Source organism: Manihot esculenta, chromosome 1 (genome assembly GCF_001659605.2).
Source record: "Manihot esculenta cultivar AM560-2 chromosome 1, M.esculenta_v8, whole genome shotgun sequence".
In the NCBI taxonomy this organism is placed as follows: domain Eukaryota; kingdom Viridiplantae; phylum Streptophyta; class Magnoliopsida; order Malpighiales; family Euphorbiaceae; genus Manihot; species Manihot esculenta.
The window spans coordinates 19,647,742-19,669,752 of NC_035161.2; the positions used below are offsets into that span (position 1 = coordinate 19,647,742).

Below are 22,011 nucleotides of genomic sequence, written 5' to 3' on the forward strand. Positions count from 1 at the left end.
TCATGCAAAGAACTTCTGATGAGAAGAACAAAAACTTTAACCACTCAAATTATCTGCAAGCGAAATAACTTTCCAAATTGATAAAGAAACCCTCGGCTTCTGAAGCTCAAATTTACAATAAAGAAAAAAGAAAATAGAAAACACAATCCCATCAAAATAAAGAGAAATTGTCAGAAGAAGCGATTAAAATAAGAGTTAAAACATAATCTTTTCTTCTCGAAAGGGTAAGAAAAAAAAAATTTAAACATATATGCCAGCTATTCCAAGAAAAATAATGGCCTAACTCTGCTTGGCGGAGCCAATCCTATTGAATCAAAACACAAATAGCAAGTTCTAATCTCCTTTTCCTTTTTCTCTTTGGTCTTAAAATGGTAAAATATCAAGTATTGGAATGGAGGCTTGAACTGAAAGTAAATTCTTGCAAAAAATAAAAACTGAGTAAATTAAAATTAAAATAAAATCAAATTAAAATTGAAACTGTATAACGTTATTTGCAACCAAATGAGAACTAAAACCCAAAATTAATTTCGAATCTCTGAAAGCGAATTCGGGCAGGAATCAAACACCCCAAACACATACAGCTGATGACTGATCCAAGGGCAGGCAAAAATGGAAAAGTATTATTCAACGTGTCATCTCTTTTCCCCCTTCAACAAATCTCTCTGCTTCCAACTTTGAATCCGCTCATCAATTTCTTACCTCTACAAAACCCTTTGCCTCCCCTGCAATGTCCACCGAAGAACCCCAGTTGGAAAATGGAGCCAAACCTGAACCTGAACACAACCCAGAATCTAATCCCGTACGTGAGCCTGCACCTATATCAGAGCCTGAACCTAATCTTGCTTCTCAACCACCATCTGACTCAACACCGGTGGCAATAACGGATGCAGATCCCAAGGCGGAGGAACCGAAAGACGCTTCGATCCAATCAAACGAAGCCGACATATCTCAATCCAACGACCAAAATGCACGTCCCGAGCTGCGAAAAGACGACGGAAGCAGAACGTTCACGATGAGGGAATTGCTTAGCGAATTGAAAACCGAAGAAGGAGACGATGCCAGCACTCCTCGAAGGTTCGGTAGTTAAGGATTTTTTTGAGTTAAGTTTAGCATGTTCCGTCGCTGATATTTAGCTCACTGATAAGTTTTTCTCAATAATTTGCTGGATCTTTGTTGAGTTGAGCATAGTTACTCACTAAAAGACTTAACCTTTTGATTGAATTTGTGGATCATCAACCGTCATTAGCTTTTACTGTTCGTGTCCATTGAATAATTGAACTCCTGATACTTGCAGCAACATAATTCTTGGCAACGTTATAGCATTAACCCATCATTTGTTTTTGCCGAACAGAATTGTTAGTTAAATGGGCTTGTTTCAAGTGTTTCTTTGGTTAATAACCATCTTTGGTTGTATGTATCTCTTAGTTTTTACTTTCTCGTCTCTCTCCTTAGTTGTCAAAACAAATTTCCGTTGTTTTTGTCTATGTTAGTCTCTTAATGCTGGACTTCTGTGATACTAACTCTTGAAGGATTATAGATAGGAATTTTAGAGAAGAAAAGGAGAGAGAAAAAAGTGTTATCATTCAACCCTATATCTCCTTCTGTTAGTAGCTTTGGATGTTGTTACAGATTGATTAACAAATGCAGCTAATCATCTAACAGACTAACTGATATCAGAAAATTCTTGGAACTGCTATAAATCTGTTTCAAAGCCATCAGAACCATTGTACAGCTGCCTAATTCTCACATTAGCCAAAATGCACTTCTTTGTGGAGAACATGGGAACTGCAGGGAAAGCTCATCAGCATACTCCCAAGTAGCATTTGTAGGTGAAGGCCTTTGAACCAGTAGTTGAGTGGCTGCTGCATTTAAACCTGTTACAAATCTATTTCAAAGCTATCAAACCATTACAGAGCTTCTCAATTCCTGCCTTAGCCAAGATGCACCGTCTTGTTTGCTTTTATTTATTTATTTATTTTTATGTTATTGGCAGACAAGTTATGTCATGTGACATTGTCCGACTGTTAGTTATACTGTTGTTTTTTCTCAAAATTTATGGTGGGTATTAATGCTGTGCCTAAAAGGCACTAAATTGAGAAGATCGTTTGGTAGCTAGGAAAACACTAAGGTATATTTAATTGAGATTTAAAATTTAATGGAATGAATAAAGTTCAGAATAATAAAAAAGAAAGAAAAGTAGAATAAACAAGGATAGGAGAGATTATTGAAACTCTTTCGATAGAATTAAATCACTAGAAAAGAGGAATCAACAACCCTTTGATGCCACACCCAAAGAAGGATGATAAGCTAAAAATTTTGCCATACTTAAATGAGTGATAAGAAACAAATAAGATTACATATATGAATATTCTTAACCAACAACTTAAAATTGCATAGCATACAAGCTTATTTATAAGCTTTCAAAAGAGTGTTAATTACTATAAACTTCTGAATCTTACTAGCATATGATTTAAATAATTCTATTAGAACTAGGAATATAACACATAATCTAATTAGGAATGCAAACTATGTGATGTCGCCTGAATACAATCCTTTGATCGTGTGATGATTTGTAAAAAAAAAGAAATGTGAGGTGGCTGGTGTCTTGTTGGCAATTATTTCGATGCTCAAGTTAGTAATCGGTAATATGGCGTGTATAAAGCTTGAATAAAGAATAACTTGAATGTCCTAGAAATTGCATTTGTTGAACTTTGCATTCTTGTTGCTTTTCTACTGTAAGAGAATAAAGCTAGTTAGCTATTTTTTCTTAGAATTTTGAGTTACTGGCTAGTGAATAAGGATAAGGTATCTCGTGCTTGTAAGGATTATGTAGATCGTGGGTAACAACTGTCAGAGTTATGTGATAATGGCTAAACTCGGCCAAATAAAGGCGAGACTTGGAGGTCTAGGTACTGGTCATCCGAGGAACGATGACCTACAACGCCAAGTACCCTTTGACCCAGTCAAGATGGGTGATGGGTGAGTCACGAATACATTGCCATTGGGAATCAATGAGGGATAGTCAATGAGTCAAAATTGATGGGCGAGTATCTGGTTATTTCTCTAAGTAGGACATAAAAATAGTAGTCTGCTAGTAGAACTAGGAATATAACTAGAAATATACAAACTAAGTCTGGAAACAAAAATAAGAGTTTGCTTGCTACAACAACAATTAGTTGCACTTGCCACTCCTGAAAGGATAAGAAATTATTGGTAGTCTTCAACTTAGTTTAGTGCTATGAAATTCATTTATCTCAATAGCTAGTCAAAATCCCTCTTCATCTAGGAGAATCTTGTTAGTCAATGATGCCAATTCGACTTCTAACTTATATGAAATTATAAAATACATCAAATATAAGTTTTCTAATCTAACAACTAAGGGCTAAAAGTAGACCCATAAATTTTAATAAAAGTAAGGCCCAATTCTTTTTCTTCTTTCAAACATGCCATATGGAATTTGAGTTGGACACACACCTCTGTTTGGTCTTGGCCTTCTTTATCTTAGTTAGGCCCATTCCTTTTAATCCAATCAGGCGCAAACTCCTACGACTTGTGGATGAACCACGCTTCTCCCAGTTCCCATGGTTATAAACACCATTTTAGGTGCATGATTGTTTGAAAATTTTTTACCCTCCCTTGCTGCTTGTCAATTAAGTTCTAATTATCATTTTTCTAGTGTGCATTATTTTAAAACTGAAATTCCTTGTTGTTATTTCTTGTGGTAGCAGCTGTCTCTTCTTTTGTGCGATGCCATTAGTGGAATTTTCTTTCTGTTTTTTATGCGTATTTTTACTTCCGTAGAAGCTGTAACTTTTTCATTCTATGCCTTTTACTTGTTTCAGTCAACAAAGCACACTGCACCCGCAGGCAGATCAAAATAGTGCAGCAATGGAATTGATCAATAGTGTTACAGGGGCTGATGAAGAAGGTCGGTCTCGCCAAAAGATTCTTACATTTGCTGCCAAGAGGTGCTTTTTTTTCTCTTTGTTCTTCCTATTCCACTTGGCTGCAGATTTCATATGGGCTGAGGCTCTCTCTCTCTCTCGAAATTGCTATTAAGCTTTATAGAATGTTCTCCTCTGTTTTCTTTCAGAATTTTGAATGATTAATGATCTGATTAAGATGATAAATGGAAGTAAAAATTGGAAGAATTTCAGTTTGTGCTCCATCATTGTGAAATATACCTTGATTTTAGCTCCTTTGAAGTTTTGCTAATTTCTAAAATTATACTTTTGGAGCAAAATTGCAGGTATGCTAGTGCAATAGAGAGAAATCCTGAAGACTATGATGCACTGTACAATTGGGCATTGGTTCTTCAGGTTTGAAATATCTCATTTGGTTCTTGTAACATTGACATCCTATAACTATTTTTTGTTTTCAAGTTAGATAAACATGCTATCAGCCATCTTGCCTGATTACATGTTTCATGGGAGTTCCAAAATTGCATTTTTTTTCACTAGTAAAATAGTTCGAAAATTTTTGTTTAGCTCGGGTATTTTTATTTATGTTTCTATATCTGTATGTGGTAGTGTAAGGAATCTTGAGCGAGGAGTTAAGAAAGAAAGAGAGACAATTATGGAATTTATAAAGCAAACAAGAACAATGGAGCCAAATAAATTTGTTCATTCTTTCTGGAAGAATAGAACATTCTTTTACAGAGAACAACTAAAACTCAGTTGATTAGCAGTACTAACTTCTTTTCCCCTAAGCTCTAAGCTGGAATTCAGAATCAAGAAAAAAGGTCTATCCTCTCCTTCCCCATCCTACCCTTTTAAAGGTCTATTCTTCTGTCTGTCATGCAACACTTGGCCATGTGTTCTTTTTGCTCCGATCAATAGGATTCTGATCCATATTTATTAAAGGTGCAGGGAGTCGCCAGGCGAGGTGCTCCTGGCTCACTTTGCCTCGCCTGGGCTCTCACTGAAGCGCTCACCTCAGTTGGCAAGGTGCCAGGCCTTTTCTTTTCTTTTTCTTTTTCTTTTTCTTTTTTTTTTTTTTATAAATTTTAAAGGGTTTTAAGAGCAGCTCCCGATTCCTTCTCCATTCCAAACAGCAGCCAGCCGAGAAAACCACTAAGAACAGGTATGTACTCATTCTTCTCTTCTTCCTTCTCCTTCCTTCCTCTACACTCTCCATAGTTGACCCAACATTCTCCTTCTTCTTCTCCTCCCTTCCTTCCCTTTCGTTATTCTCCTCTCCACGTCACTGTCTCCCGCCAATCTAAACACTAAAGCTGAGCTGAACAATTTTTTTTTTCTTTTTCCATTTCCCTTATCCTCCTCTTCTCTCCTTTCTTGAGTTCTTGTTGTCCTACTGTCCTTTTTTTTCTTTTTCATTCTTTTTAAATTCGAGTTTATTATTACTTGATTAATATGTTGCTATTTGCTTGGTTTTAATGTTTAATTGTTTATCATTCAATTGATAAATTTTAGAAATTAGATATTGATTGTTCTGCTTATTTATTTCAAATGGGTATGCTTAATTTGTGAATTGTGATGAATCATGAATGTTAATGTTTATTTAGAAATTAGAATGGGTGTTGTTATTTGTGATTTGTTGTTCATTTATTTGTGAGAATTTTTGTTTATTTATTTAGAAATTAGAATGGGTGTTGTTGATTTGTGATTTGTAGCTCATTTATTTGTGAGAAATAAATTATTGTTTATTAATTTATAAATTAGAATGTATTTGTATGCATAAATAAAAAATATGTAAAAATTTTAGCTTCTAACGCCTCTTTCAAAAAGGCATCGTCTCACCTCTCGCCTCTCGCCTAAGGTGATAGGAGACCTTGTCGCCTCTCGCCTAAGGTGATAGGAGACCTTGTCGCCTCTCGCCTAAGGTGATAGGAGACCTTGTCGCCTCTCGCCTAAGGTGATAGGAGACCTTGTCGCCTCTCGCCTTGATAACACTGTAGCTGCCATCTGTTTTCACCTCTTTTGAGCCTTTCTTCTGGGCTGTGAACTCCTTCCCTATCAATATGCATGAATATGAAAGGGTAATGCTCTTACATGTCTGCAAACAGAATGTTATTCTATTAGTTCTATTTATGGCATGAGAGAGGATCAAGTATGCTTTGTATTGTGCACTTAAGGTAAACTTTAAGTTGTGGACCATATTCAAAGTAATGTTTTTTAGAAGTTGAATGACAGAGACAATTTATGTTATATAATATATTCTTTTTCCAGCATATTTATATGAACTGCATTTGGCTTGCAGGAAAGTGCAGATAATGTTAATCCAGATTCTACCTCACCTTCTAAAGATGCTTTACTTGAGGAGGCCTGTAAAAAGTATGATGAGGCTACCCGCCTATGTCCTACACTTCATGATGTGTGTATCCTATTCCTACATCCTTCCGAAACATTATTTTGATGGCTTAATTTTGGCAAGAACTACTCACAACAGATATTTTAGACAAGAAATGGAATTGAACAGAATTTTTCTTGTGATTGTTTATTCCTGTCTTGAGAATATCCTATCCAATATCTGTTGGAGTTGTGACTAGTGTAGCACTTTGGATAGCTTAAGTTTGCATATACTTTCTTTTTTATTCTGGTAGATCATAAGAACTGTATTAAACAATAAGGTAAATATACATGAAGTACTAGCTAGGTTAGGGTCATTGGCTGTTTACTGTGCATTTTGGGATATTTTCTCATGGCTAATGGGCCTTAACACCTTACAGAACACATTTTTTTTTTCAATTGAAAAGGCATGTTTGTACATTGTACATTCATGTGATGAGCTTACAAATCAGCATTGATGATCTCTTGATGTAAAATTTTGTAATTTATGATTACTTGACAGGCTTTTTACAATTGGGCCATAGCAATCTCTGATCGTGCAAAAATGCGTGGTCGTACAAAGGAGGCTGAAGAACTGTGGAAGCAGGTTGACTATAATATTTCAGTAATTCGTTCACAGAGACAAATTCACATGCACATATGTATTGTTTTGTTAATTGTGGGTGTTGCTTTTGTGATTAGCTGGAAATGATGAATAAATTACTTTTGTAGATTAACCTTTTGAAATGAGTGATATGCTACTATTTAATTTGCAGTCATTTGTAAGGTATAGGACCTTCTTGACATCAAAAGTAGCAAGCAGTACTGCTGCATACCAAATCCTTTCCTCTTCTGTGTTGTCCTTGTTAAGCACTTTGGGCTGCATGTGAAGTGGTTTTTGTTCATGCGTACCCACATTTTCCTTTAGGCCCTATTAAAGAAGTTAACTGGTGGGTAATGTAATTTTGCAGGCAACAAAAAATTATGAAAAAGCTGTCCAACTTAACTGGAACAGTCCACAGGTATATCCCATTTATTCTTGAGTCTTATGAAACCCGAATACACAACTTTCATCTTCTTTTGAGTTGCTTTGTCTTTTCTTGTTTAATGATTCTAACCTTATGTGAAATTTTTGTCTCAGGCACTTAACAATTGGGGACTTGCTTTGCAGGTATTTTTGAAGTTAAATTTAAATTATTACCACTTCCAAAAAATTTAAATTGCTACAGCTTTCAAATTTATCTATCACTTTTTTTCCCAATTATTGTAATTAAATTTTATGACTTATCTGGGGCTTCTCTTTGGGTGAATGGTTGAGGTTGACCTGGTGCATGGTGCTATTGGTTTCATTTAATATTACGATTTGGATTTACAATTTCAGGAACTCAGTGCAATTGTTCCTGCTCGTGAAAAGCAAAAAATTGTCAGAACTGCTATCAGTAAGGTACAAAATTCACTTGAGAGAATAGGGATTGTTTGGATGAATACATAAGAAGTAAAGTAATTTGGAATCTGATAGCTTCTTAGGATAAGGTCTACTAATCCCTTCTTTCTTTATGGTGCCTTTCACGGGTCTTATAATACAGTTTCGTGCCGCAATACAGTTGCAATTTGATTTCCACCGAGCAATCTACAATCTTGGAACTGTTTTGGTCAGTATTATCTGTTCAATGTGTATTTGGAATCCCATGGTCTATCTTCTTATTCTTCTTCTTACTCTGCTTTATTTACTTTCTTGGCCAATAATCATAATTTTTCATTTTATTATCAGATAGGATATTTATGTAATTTCTTTATGTTCTTCATTACAGTATGGATTAGCAGAGGACACATTAAGAACTGGGGGTGCAACCAATCCTAAAGATGTTTCCCCCAATGAGTTGTATAGCCAGTCTGCTATCTATATTGCTGCTGCTCATGCATTAAAACCAAATTACTCTGTAAGTGTTGCATATATTTGGTTCTTAATCAATTTCCTCTTGATGTATCGCAGACTCCCATTTTGATTTCCTTTTGTGATTTGATGGCATAATTGTCTCCAATTAATGAGCATGTTCCTGATACTAGTTTCCAGTAGCAAGAAGATAATAATACTTTAGTATTCAGCAGGCTAAGATTCTATTTGATTTCATGATTACAGGTATACAGCAGTGCCTTGAGACTTGTGCGATCAATGGTTAGTATTATATTTGTTTTAGTTATATTGTATATACCTAATGTTTTTATTCCTCGTGCAAATCCTTGCAGGCATTGACATATTTCTGGTTGTTGGGTACAATGGTAATCTTTTTAGGATTTATTTTGGTTGTACACTTTTCTAGGACCTTTTAATCGTTGGATGAGACACATGCCTTGGAAGCTCTATGGAACCTACACTGGTCTTTTTGGTCTTTTAGGATTGTTTTGGTTTTATTTTCTTGACCTTTCAATCATTGGATGAGACACATGCCTTGGAAGCTCTATGGAACCTACGCTGGTCTTTTTGTTAGTTGATAAGTGACTTCTATGCAGACCTTGGATTGGCTACTAGATGCCTAGATCTGGTTTTTCCATGTAACTGGTATTACAACAAGACCAAAACAATTGTCAGTTTGTCACCTTTCCCTTAAGCTAAAGCTACTGTATCTTGAAAGTGGATCTTATCAGAGAATAAGACATTTTGAACCTTATTTTTATCATCCCTTTGGCTTCTGGTGAACTTACTACCACCCTGGTTATTATACTTTATTTGAAGTATCTCATTTTTCCTTGAACAACTCTTTCTATATTCCAAGTGATTGCTACTTGTAACTTTTCCTTCTTTTATTAGGTCAGCTGGTCTCTTTTTCTTCTTTCATTGGCTGTCCTTTTCCTTTTTGTACTAGGTTGAGCTCTTCTATCTTTTTTGTTTTTTCTTTGTTTTTATTCTTTTTGTTTGTGTTTGCGAATTGGTTGAATCTATTGATTCATTAATTAAGGAAGCTTTCAGAAGAGTCCGTCATGTGTCTATTTGCATCAGAATCAATAATTCATGGAGTAGAATTAAGAGATGAAGCAAAAGCATCGTTAGAAGTCTTTACATCACCCACACAAGTCACTGTCATTTACTGAAGAAAGAATTACTGTTCATCGGTGAAAAAGCACAGGTCCAGGCTGATCAGAGACGCAACTTGAAGATGAGTTTGCCGCAAAGAATCATTGTCCAAAAAAACCACCGGAAAACATCTCCCACGTCGGAAAAAGGTGAACCAAGTCAGAGACGCGACTTGAAGATGAGTCTGTCGAAAAGGATCGCCGTCGAAAAAGACCACTAGAAAACATCACACGTGTCGGCACGTGGGAAAGATGCAGGAACTTGTGACAGCGCGTGGCTTCATGCGCGTGACCTAACGACGACGGCGATGATTGGAATAGGCTGGAAATTGGATGGGTTTTCCTTTGGGACGGGTGGTGTCGAATAACTCTTTTGATATAGTCGCCTATAAACTTGACCTATCAGTTAATCCTAACTTTTTTGTGACAAGTTTGAAACTTATGCCAATTAAGGCGGCAAACCTTTAATATAATGAAAAATTTTGGGAGAAATTTTTTATTCTATTCCAATTGAATTGATCTTTACAAGGTTTGAGTATTTCTACATAAATAATCAACCTAAATTAGAAATATTTATAATAAGAATCAAGTCCTTGTAATCAAGTCTAATTAGAATTCCAAAGATCGGAGTCCTCGTAACTAGAAACCTTGTATGTTGGTCAACACTTACTATTCTTAATGGTTTATTAAAAAAAAACATTTGAAGAAATCATTTTTTTTAAATGAAATATCTGACAGGATATAATTGTTGACAGTTACCGTTACCATATCTTAAAGTTGGATATCTTACTGCACCTCCAGCAGGGGAATCAATTGCACCTCATAGTGACTGGAAGAGATCCCAATTTGTATTAAATCATGAAGGGTTTCAACAGGTAAATTCTTTTTTCCCTTTTTTGTACATTATATCTAATAATAATCCCCTTTATTATAGTCCATTTGGAACTCGAGTGTTTTCACTTATTGTATAATTTCATCTTATAGTTTCATCAATTTTTATTTAGTTCTATATATCTCCCTTTATGCATACACCTTGTATGATTATCCTTCAGATGGTAATTTACTTGCTTAACTCTGAAGGGAGTTATAGAGAAAATTTGAAAATTAAGGATGATCACAGTTTTAAAATATTGTACTTGTCTCGTCTGATAGTTGACCTTCTTATACAAGATGCTGACTTATCCTGGATTATTTTGGTGGTATAAGCTTAGCTGACCTCTTAACATAAGGCAGTCTTGGAAATTAAGTAGCCAACTATGACTGGTGCTTTATCTATCATTAAATGTCTATCACCTAAGAGCGATTCCTTAAGCTGCAGAGGATCAATCTCAAATATTACACTTCCCTGCATTGAATCTCCTCACCAGCTTGACTGCCTCAGAAAGATCTTCTGCTTCCCCAACAATTGAAGAATCTTCCTTAGTGTCTGCATGTCCAAGGACCAATTGTCCTCTAGAATTTTTGCTGATACTGCACTTCCAGCCTTGCAGATTGTGGCTTAAGGGAACTGGGGAGATGTGGCAATTAAATTTAAAAAAGACCTTTTTGAGGGAGGATACCAAACAAAACCAGTATCAGGGCCTGCTTGGCTGGAATTGTGGGAATGAGATTGTTAGAGCAGGACTCTAACAATATAGGAGAAAGAGAAATTACTGGGATTGGGATAGAACTAGAGAAGAGAAAGAAGAAGAAGAAGAAGAGTGTTAGGGAAGAGAAAAGAAATGAGAGAGAAGTAAGTTGTAATTGTATTGATAATTCTCAATGCCTTTACATGTGAGTGTGATAGAGATGCAGGTGCGCCCCAGCTGCAAGGCATGTTAGGCCCTTAGCACAGCGCCTTAACAGCCTCCAGGCGGGCTACTTTCTTGAGGCGAGCCTAGGTGCACCCAGGCGCAAGGTGCCTCCTAGGTGCGCCTCAGCTACACTAGGCGATTCAACTTATGAGAACAAGAAGAAAAAGAAGAGGAAGAAAGAGAAGAAGAAGAAGAAGAAGCAATCCAAATTCTAGGGATGGGTAGACGAAATAACAAGTTCTTTCTTTGATTTCATCATCATCATCTCTTCTTCTTCGGACATCATCTTGATTTCTTGATCTTCTCCCTTTCTTCGTTCTTTCTTCTTGACTTCTCTTTCTTCTTATCCTTCCGAGTTTCACTCGAAGAAAATCTGTCGTTCTATTTTTCTAATTCTTGAAGGCATATTTCCTCCTCCGCTTTTATGGTCTCTGACTCTCAGCAAGTGATACATTGCTATTGCTTTTGCTTCTAGAGTTTCGTGCAGCTCTGACCCTAACATGCAAAGTGCCACTAGTAATATAAAACAGGCAGAGTGCCTAACCCACTACTAACTACTAATGAATTTTAAATTTTTATGCATTTTTAATTCTTTATATGAATTAAATATTAAAATTATTTTTATATTAAATATATAATTCATAGTACATTTATAAGATTCATATAAAATAATCTGAAAATTAATCAGTCTGCCTACCAATCCACTGATTCACCAATGCATGCATGTAACTTGTGATTGCTCTCAATGGGATTTTCTGCTAGTTTGCAATCTAACATACAAGTTTCTTCCAAAAAAAATCCAGAATATATTTCCTCAGAAATAAAAATTCTCTCATTTGATTCGGCAACCTCAATTCCTTGGAAATATTAAAGTTCTCTTAGATCTTTAATTTCGAATTCTAGAGCTCAGCTTTTTCAACCGAGTCATCTCCTCGGTGTTATCTTCTGTAATTACTATGTCATCAACATAGACTATAAGAAGAGTAGTTTTACCCTTGTAGTATCTGATAAATAGAGTATGGTCAGCATTGCTCTGTTGATAGTAAGGAAATCATAGCTCTGATAAATAGAGTATACATTTCAAGATCTGCAAATGGCTCACTGTCTTCTGTGGTAAGTTGAAAGTTAGGGGTCATTGGAGCACTACAAGGCTTAACACTCAATATTCCTGTTTCTGCCAACAAATCAAGAACATATTTTCTGAGATAAGAAGATGCCTTTCTTACACCGCATAACTTCGATGCCCAAAAAATATTTCAAGGAGCCCAAATCCTTTGTATGAAACTGCGTTTTAAGAAATTTTTTTAGTGTTGTGATGCCAACAACATCACTTTCTGTGATAACGATATCATTTACATATACTACAAGCAGAATTACTCCACTATCAGAATTTCTATAAAACACTAAGTGATCAGACTTACTCATCTTCATTTCAAACTGTTGGACCACCTCATTAAACCTGCCAAACCATGCCCGAGGACTCTATTTCAAGCCACAGAGGGATTTTCGAAGTCTACAAATTTTGCCTAACTTCCCCTGAACAACAAAACCAGGTGGTTGCTCAATATAAATCTCCTCCTGAAGATCACCATGAAAAAAAGCATTTTAATATCCAGTTGATGCAAAGGCCAATCATGTGTAGCTGCCAAGGAAATAAACAGTGGAATAGATGCGAGCTTGGCAATTGGAGAGAATGTATCAAAATATTCAACTCTATAAGTTTGAGCATAACTTTTAGCCACTAAACGGGTCTTGAGGCGAGCAACAAATCCATTAAGGTCTACTTTTACTGCAAACAACCATTTACACCCAATAGCCCGCTTTCCTGGGGGCTAGAACATCAACTCCCAAGTACCATTAGCGTCTAGGGCCGTCATTTCCTCTTCCATTGCAGCATGCCAACTAGGATAGGATAAAGCCTCAATAACAGTTTTGGGGATTGAAATAGAATCTAAAACAGTGACAAAACAACGAGAAGAAGAGGATAATTGACCATAAGAGACAAAAGACGAAATAGGATGAGTGCAAATACGTTTACCTTTGCGAATAGTAATGGGCAAATCCAAATCAAACAGTGAAGGATCAGTGGGAGCAGGATCCATCGACGAAGAAGTGGGTAGTGGAGCAGAGTCAGAGTCCTCTTAAGCGTCTAGAATAAACATGAAAGATGGGAGGGCAACCTGGCACATGAGCGAAAGATGCACGAATAGTCTGAGGAGACAGAGAGCGAACAATGTATAACAAGAGGTTATCTTCCTCCCCCTGGGTGTCATAAACAGATGATGGCGGAAAAAACGGAGTGGACTCAAAAAATGTTACATCAGCAGACACAAGGTACCGATTAAGATCAGGAGAAAAATAACGATACCTTTTTTGACGTCGAGAGCAGCCAAGAAAGACACATTTAAGTGATTTGGGATCCAATTTAGTAACATGTGGATGAACATCACGAACAAAACAAGTACAACCAAAGATACGTGGCTCAATGGGAAATAAAAATTTAGTGGGAAACAACATGTTATAAGGGATATCGCCATGAAGGATGGAGGAGGGCATGCGATTGATAAAAAAACAAGCAGTAGTTATAGCATCAGCCCAAAAGCATTTAGCTACTTTCATTCGGAATAAGAGGGCTTTGACTACTTCAAGAAGATGTGCATTTTTTCTTTTGGTAACTCCATTCTGTGAAGGAGTCTCAACACAGGAAGACCGATGAAGAATCCCTTTTTGTAACAAATAAGATTGGAATTCCCCAGAAAGATACTTTTTAGTATTATCACTTTGCAATATCCGAATGAAAATATTGAATTGAGTTTGGATTTCAACATAAGACACAAAAGATAAATAATAATTTTGAACAACACTTCATTAAAAATAACTAAGTAGTGCGAGAAAAATCATTAATAAAAGTGACAAAGTACTTGAAGTCAGACTTAGATACATCGGAATGTACTTACTCAAAAGGAGATGAAGCCCGTTTATTGTCTTGAGACATTGTAGGTAAATGGTGATGTTTGGCAAATTGACAAGACTCACAATCTAAAACAGACAGAGTGAAACTGTGGATATAACTTCTTCAAAGTTGAGAGAGAAGGATGCCCCAAACGACAAAGAACATCAAAAGGTGTTAAACGCGTGGAACATGGAAGATATCTAGGTAGTTGCTGATCTAAGACGTAAAGACCCTCTGACTCATGCCCTCTATTAATAATCTGCTTCGTCGAAAGATCCCGAAAAATACAATGATCAGGAAATAATGAGATACAATAATTCAGTGCACGAGTGAGTTTACTAATGAAAAGCAAATTAAAGACCAACTTAGGACAACATAATGCAGAGGATACAAAAAGGGAAAGGATTAAGTTGACATGTCTAGAACCCATAACAGAAGATTTAGTGCTATCAGCAAGAGTAATATAAGAAGACGATGCATGAGACTTAAGATTGGACAAAATGGTAGAATTACTTGATATATGATCGGTAGCACCATAATCAATAACCCATTTGGAGGATGAAGACATAAGACATGCAGTAGAGTTACCTGACTCGGCAATTGCAGTGATAGAGTTAGAGGATTTTAGAGATGCCTGGTATTGGGTGAATTGTATATACTCATCTGCATATATCAAAATTCTCTGATTAGAAGAGGCCTCAACTACCATATGTGCCATTTGTAAGCGTTGATTCTTATTCTGAAGTTTTTGGCATGTCTTCTTTGTATGTCCAGGTTCATGACAGTAATAACAAATTATTCCACTGGAATCAGAAATAGGAACTGCTTCCCTAGGACGCTGAGATCCTCTACCACCATTAAAACCTTCCCTGTGCCCACCTTTGTTATGCTGTCTACCACTATCATTGCGACTAAAAGAGCACTAGGGGTGTGTGAAGAACTTGGAGATTTCGTACGCAACACCCTAGTGAACACATCATGTAACGATGATATTTCGGAATCAGAAAAGATATGAGATTTAGCTATCTCAAACTCTAGAGAGAGACCCGCAAGAAAGCTCATAACAGCCATTTGCTCTCATTGAGCTTGTTGAGTTTTCACATCTGTACTAAAAGACATCAAGACATTAAGTTCCTCGTACACTCTTTTAAAATCCATAAAATAGGAGGTCAGAGTTCTATCATTTTTCTCCGCTCGATAAAACGCCTCACATTATAAATACGAAAAATATTCTCTTTACCAAAATATAAAAATTCCAAATACTCCATTAATTCTTTAACAAATTCACAATGATTAATAAGGCTTACCTCACTATGAATAGAATTTTGGATTTGCAAAAATAATTGAGCATCATCCCTCATACAATCTCTCCTAGTTTCATCAATTGGAGGATTCTTGGTAAGATGATCATCCATTCCGATACTCCGTAAATAAATATGGATAGTTTTACTTCAATCCAAAAAATTAGATCTATTTAATTTGTGTTCCGTGATTTTAGTCATTGCAGGAATCACATTAGTAACAGTGGTTTTAACTTCAGCTATGAGAATAACTAACCCAAAACGATAGCAACAAAAGAAACACAAAATCAGAATCAGAACAGTACTCGGTGGCGTGAACAGTATCTGACGTGAATAGTACCAAAAAGGCCTCCACCCAACAACCAAACGGCAAACGAACCACAGATCTGACAAGGGGGCTGCAAAGCGACTTTGGCGTCCTCTCTAGGTGGGCGGTGAGACAAATATTACCCTAGATGGGTAACCCAAAATATCAAGAGCCCTAAGTCCAAAAAAAAAAGTTTTAAACTCGACGGGATAGAGAAGAAAAAAAAATCTCTATGGGAATGGCTCTGATACCATGTAGAAAGGTAATATTTTATTATCTATTATAATAGAGATTACAACATATTTATACATGAGAGACCGTATCTAGAAAGGAAAAGACATCAAGCCTATGATCATGCAATCTCTAAGATTAAGCAACTAACACATCTATCAATATTTACTTTCTATATTAACATATTTACTTCCTATAACTCATAACAACCATTTATATTATTAGAAATAAAAAATTAAAACTCAATAGAAGTTGCTTTTGTGATGTAGCTCGCTGTCGATCACTGCTCGCCGTTTGCTACTCTAGTTGTCTATTGCTCGAGTCGCTAGTTGTTTCCGTTGCTTGTCACTCAATGCGCCTCCCATCCGCGTCACTTACGCCTTGCATCTTTGGCTACTCACACCACTCGCTGATCGCATCTCCAATAACTCGCGTCGCTCATTGCTTATGTCTTCAACCACTCGCATTGCATCTCCAACAACTCACATCACTCGCTGCTCGTGTCTCCAGCTACTTGCGTTGCTCACTGCTATTATCTCCATCCGCTTGCATCACTTGTTGTTTACTGCTTGCGTCTTTGACCACTCACATCACTTGCTACTTGCGTCGGTTGCTCGTGTCACTGGCTGATCCTTCATCTCCTTTTCAACTATTGAAAAATGAGTTCTTAACATACAAATTTTGTAATTTTGAGTATGGGTTAGACATGAATAATGAAGAGGGTTGTGGAAAGTAGACGAAAGAAATCTGAGAATTTGAAGGGTAGAAGAAATTTTTACTAGAGAATTACTACTTAGATTTTATAGTATGGAGAAAGTCATTGGTTTAAAAAGTCAACTAGTTAGTCATTCCGTTAATTTTAGTTGCTAAGTATTATAAAAAAAATCTAAAATACCTCTAATACGAAGGGACTAATTAGTAAACCTTTTAATAATTTAAGGGACCAATTAATAAGTTTTTTAAAACTATAGAGACTAAATAGTTTAACGATAAAATTAACAGAGGGACTAACCAGTAGACCTTTTAAAACGTCATGGACGTTTTAATGTATTTTTCAAAATTGAAAGACTAACTAGCGAGTTTTTTCATACTATAGGGATTAATTAGTAATTTTTTCATTTTATTATTAATAAGTGTATTTTTGGGATTATATTTAATCTCTTTCCTTTGGCCAGGTGTAAATTATTGACTTAATAGAAATTTTTGACAGAAAGAATTTGGATTTTGACGAAGTTAAACATTAGGGATGAACGTGTTGGATTGTAAAAATAGAGAGATAAATTCGTTAATTATGTTATACCTCGCGGACTAAAAAGTAATTTTTCATATGAAAAATCTAAAAAGAAACTATTAGATAAATAAAATATGTTTGTTATGGATTTGATCTATCTATTATCCATAACATGCTCTCACTATTTTTGTGAATTCCCAGCTGTCTATTTTTGTGAATTCCCAGCACGCTGATAGTATCTATCCCACGACTTTCCTTTAAGGCATGCACAAATAATGTGGCATCAACACTCTTCACCTCCTACGACTCCTCTTCAACCCCATCCTCGTCTTTTTCTTCTGTGCAAATAATATGTAATATTTTGGTTTTGCATTGGTTCCCAAGAAAAAATTTTTCTCCATACCTTAAACATGTTTTGGGTTGGTGTTTGGATTTGAAGTAGAAGAGTTACTGATACCAATTACTGATTGTTTAGTAGCAGTGGTATTAGAGTTGTTTTTCTGGTCAGTGTTTCGTAGTCTTGAAGAATACTGGTGTGTTTGGTATGGCTTGGAATAAGTCTTTGCGGGGTTTACGTGGGCTGTTTGGCTGGTATTTGTGGTTTTAGTAGGTTTAAAAGAATTGGTACTGCCCTTGGGTTTATTTTTATCCACCAATCGCTCCTATAATCTTGCTATCTCCACTGCTTGAGCTCCAGTTATGAAACCAAGTATCAGCCTTATTCGTTAGGAATAGGCTAGCCAATGACACTCTCTATTTGACAGGAACTCTGTATACCTCAAAATACTTCGTGCACTTTCTTAGCCAATCTCTTAGCTCCTTCCCTTCAAAAGTAACTAACTCAATTTTGGGCAGCATTTGAGTCATTTCATTAAAGCAAAAGAGATTAGGAAGGGTACCTAAGATGCCTTTATCTTAGCTGGAATAGGCTGGTTCTCTTTTTGATCCAAGAGCAGTCCCCTATTGTCCAAAGAAGCTGATTGGGGTGCTCTGTTTTCTAATGTACTTCCACCGTCACTAAAACTCCCAGCTTCTTTACTCTTCTCGACCACATGTTTGATCATTAAGGCTCGCAATTTATCCAGAATCGCATTAGTATTCTGAGAATTTTTCCTCACCTCTTCCTAGAATTCCTCAAGTTATTCTCCAATTTTCTGGATCAATTCCTGTTACATTCTCACTTGTTCTTCCAGCTCAGCTATTCTCACTATCTCCTGACTCACCACAGTAGATCGGGTCATAGTTACGGAACCCAACAACAATTACCCGGTGTATCCAAGAATGCACTGACTCTGACACCAATTGTTAGAGAAAGAAATATTACAGGGATTGAGATTGAATTAGAGAAGAGAAAGGAGAAGTATAAGAAGAGTGATTGGGAAGAAAAAAGAAATGAGAGAGGAGTAGGCTGTAATTGTATTGATAATTCTCAATGCCTTTACATGTGAGTATAGCTGCTATTTGTACTGTTCTACCAGATGTCAAAACAGAAACAGCTGTATCAGCTAGTTATAACAAACAATACACTCTAAGCACTTCTATTCTCTCTCTTCTTCAGCCTATATTTCTTTCTGTAGTACGTGACAGATTTATGCTTTTTTTTTGTTGTTGATGTTTTATTTGTTAATTGCGTTATCAAACAATCAATCTGTCATGATATTTGATGGAACTGCTTGCACTAACCAACATTTCCTTTATTTTTCCCTCTATACTACTTTTGTGTTTTATCATTTCCTTGACAGGTTAACCAATTAGAGCAAAAACAAACTCAGAACCTCTCGGGTAGACCACATATTACAAACAGTGAAAACAGGGCTATCAAAGTGGACATTCCTGATATTGTTTCTGTATCAGCCTGTGCTGATCTAACTTTGCCACCTGGTGCAGGCCTCTGCATTGATACAATTCATGGACCATTTTACTTTGTAAGTTATAGTTTTTCATTTTATTCGTGACATATATATGCAATTAATAGGATGATGTTTTGTTGCATCTCGATTCTTAACCTTGAAATGATCATGTCTTTAACACTTGTACATTACAACTATTAGCATTCTGCCATAAAAACAAACGTTATTTTGGATTGTATTTTCTCTAATTAAAGCATGCATAATAGTCATGGATATATTATCTGAATGATACTATTATGTAAATGAGAAAATGTTTTGGAATGGTTCATTTTTTTTGCAAGAAAATAATTTAAATGAATTCTTACAAAATCATGCATAATTTCATTTTCTATTAAAATGAAATTTTTTTTAGTAAAAAAGAATTGGATTCTTCATTCCAAATAAGAGAATTGATTGGAAAGAAATCAACTAATTTTGAATAGGGAGATGGACTTGTATTTTTGCTTTCCATCCAAGCTCGTCTAGCATTCGATCATTGCTTAAATTAGCTGCACGACAAATGGGATAACATATCATCATTCATTATTTTGGCACTTGATTCTGGTGAAAGTGGCAACCTATGCTTTGAAACGGAATATAGTTGGATAACGGCATGGGGGGGATTGCAAACTAAGAAAATGGTAAATAAAAGAGTTTACACCACCAAAGCTCTTTAAATATTTGTAATCTAAAGCACAATCTTAAAAATTAGCTCTTTGATGTTGCAAAATTAAAATAAAGAATCATTTTTTTTTATAATAATTCTTCTATTATTTATTTACGAAAATTTGGGATGGAAATTACTGCCTTTTACCAATGTTTTAACATCTGCTCAATGATCCTGCAGGTTGCTGATTCATGGGAATCCCTGGAAGGATGGTTGGATGCAATCCGTTTAGTTTACACAATCTATGCAAGGGGTAAAAGTGAAGTCCTAGCGAGTATTGTTACAGGCTGATAATGTTCATGAACCAGTGCACTATATACACTGTCAAGATTTATGGTTCCTGTATTCAGATTTTTTTTTTTCCATTTGAATAAGAATTCTGTATATTATAGAATTTTTGGCACCATAATTTTTATCAATCTGCTTGATATATTGAATGTAGATTCCTCTGTTTTATACGGCTTTTGAGTAGATGTGATGTTCAAACTTTTGATTGTATGACACGAATGGGATGAGTTGAATGTATTATTCACTTGGATTGGATAATGTGCTTGCTTTTGAATAGGATGGTAGAACTTGTTCACCTACAGAAAACCCAAAACTAGTTATATGGCAGAGTTTCATGTTTGTATATATGGCGGAGCTTAATCAAATTAAGCCGAATTGAACTTTAAAAAGTTTACCAATAAAATTTTATGTAAGCTCAAATCAAATTTGAACTCTAATATTAAAGCTCGAGTTTGATTCAATTAAATTTTATTAAGTTTGAATTCGATTTGAGATTGATTTAAGATTGATTTGGTAGAAACCAGTTAATCTTGAAAATAAGTTTGTTAAAAGGCTCTTTTTATTAATGCAAAGTTCGAATTCGATTTCGATAATATAACTCGGAGTTTAAGTTCGATAATATAGAATTTGAAAATTAAATTAAACTTTGTAGTTTATTTCCGTGATTTATTAGTTATTAATAGTAATAATACAAATAACAAAATAAAGCAATTAAAAATAAAATAATCCTATCAAATAATACAAAGTAATTAAATTTAGAAAACAAGCTCGATAATTAATATAGTATCATTTATTTTTAATTCAATTATATTATATATATATATATATATATATATATATATATATATATATATATATATAAATTATAGGAATTCTTTAATTTAGAAAATTAATTACACAATTAATAAAATATGAGATAATTATAAAATTATATGTATAAGGATATGAAAGTAATAAGAATAAGAATAATAAAGTAAGAGAAATTTAAAAACATATATATGTTTTTAAATGTAAAAAAAATATGTACTCAAAGAGACATATTACAGATTTGCATGATTTTGGAGAGTTTAGAAGCACAGTGAACTGTATCGAAATCGAAAAAAAATTGATATTATAAAAATTAAATTTTATTAAACTGAATTTATTTAATTATTTAATTATTTAATTATTTAATTTTAATTTTTTTTATCGATTGTCATATTAAAATTATATAAAAAATCAATTCATATATATATATATATATATATATTATTTAATAATTTTAATGATATTATAATTCTATTATATAGTTTTAATAATATATTTTATATTTTATATCTTCATAAAAACGTATTAATTATTTTACAGTTTTTAATTATATAATAAAATATACGTTAGTAATAAAATAAGTATTTTATATATTAAATACACATGTGCCTTTCCATCAAAATTATATAATTAATAATTATATGTAAAATAATATAGTATAATATTTTTATTAGAAATTTTATATAATATATATTAATATTAATATTAATATTAATATTAATATTATTCATTTAAATATTAGTATTATGATTTGCATTATTTTTTCATATTAGTTATTTACTATTTTAAAATAAATATAAGGATATTAATTTTATTTTTAAAAATTAAAATTAAAATTAAAATTTTAAAAAAAAATCAAAATAAAAATTAAAACTGATTCGGAATTGTATTGAAATTTAATTTCAAATATAATTCTTAAAAAATAAAAAATAAAAAATATAATTTTTGTTCTAGTTCTTAATAAGTGCCGTATCAAAACTGAAACTGAACAATGCAAGTCTTCATATTATAGTTGCTCAATTAAGGAAAATAAATATATAGGCTAACAATATATAGTTACATATTTTAATATTACTTAATCTTTTAAAATTTAAAAAAATATAGAGAAAAATAATATAATATATTTTAAAAATTGAGTGAATATTTAAAATAATATTACTTATATAAGAGAGTATTTATTTATAA

The 22,011-nt window shown here is 34.3% G+C and overlaps 1 protein-coding gene across 1 annotated transcript; it reads left to right on the plus strand.

Annotated features, from left to right (window-relative positions):
* The first annotated feature begins 504 nt into the window (after positions 1 to 504).
* On the plus strand, positions 505 to 20,187 carry LOC110626531 (protein HLB1). The gene is made up of 14 exons (XM_021772497.2): positions 505 to 1,074; positions 3,843 to 3,968; positions 4,250 to 4,319; positions 6,220 to 6,333; positions 6,811 to 6,894; positions 7,259 to 7,309; positions 7,429 to 7,458; positions 7,669 to 7,731; positions 7,874 to 7,939; positions 8,099 to 8,227; positions 8,428 to 8,463; positions 10,115 to 10,234; positions 18,918 to 19,100; positions 19,912 to 20,187. The coding sequence occupies exons 1-14, from the start codon at positions 728 to 730 to the stop codon at positions 20,020 to 20,022; spliced, it is 1,530 nt and encodes a 509-aa protein (XP_021628189.1). The 5' UTR covers positions 505 to 727; the 3' UTR covers positions 20,023 to 20,187.
* The last annotated feature ends 1,824 nt before the right edge of the window (positions 20,188 to 22,011 follow it).

What these genes read in the sequence shown, in the direction of transcription:
- LOC110626531 (XM_021772497.2), top strand. Translation starts at nt 728, where the DNA reads ATGTCCACCGAAGAACCCCAGTTGGAAAATGGAGCCAAACCTGAACCT. An exon ending in ATTGGGCATTGGTTCTTCAG is followed by an intron (nt 4,320 to 6,219) that starts GTTTGAAATATC and finishes TTTGGCTTGCAG; the next exon opens with GAAAGTGCAGATAATGTTAA. An exon ending in TTAACTGGAACAGTCCACAG is followed by an intron (nt 7,310 to 7,428) that starts GTATATCCCATT and finishes TTTTTGTCTCAG; the next exon opens with GCACTTAACAATTGGGGACT.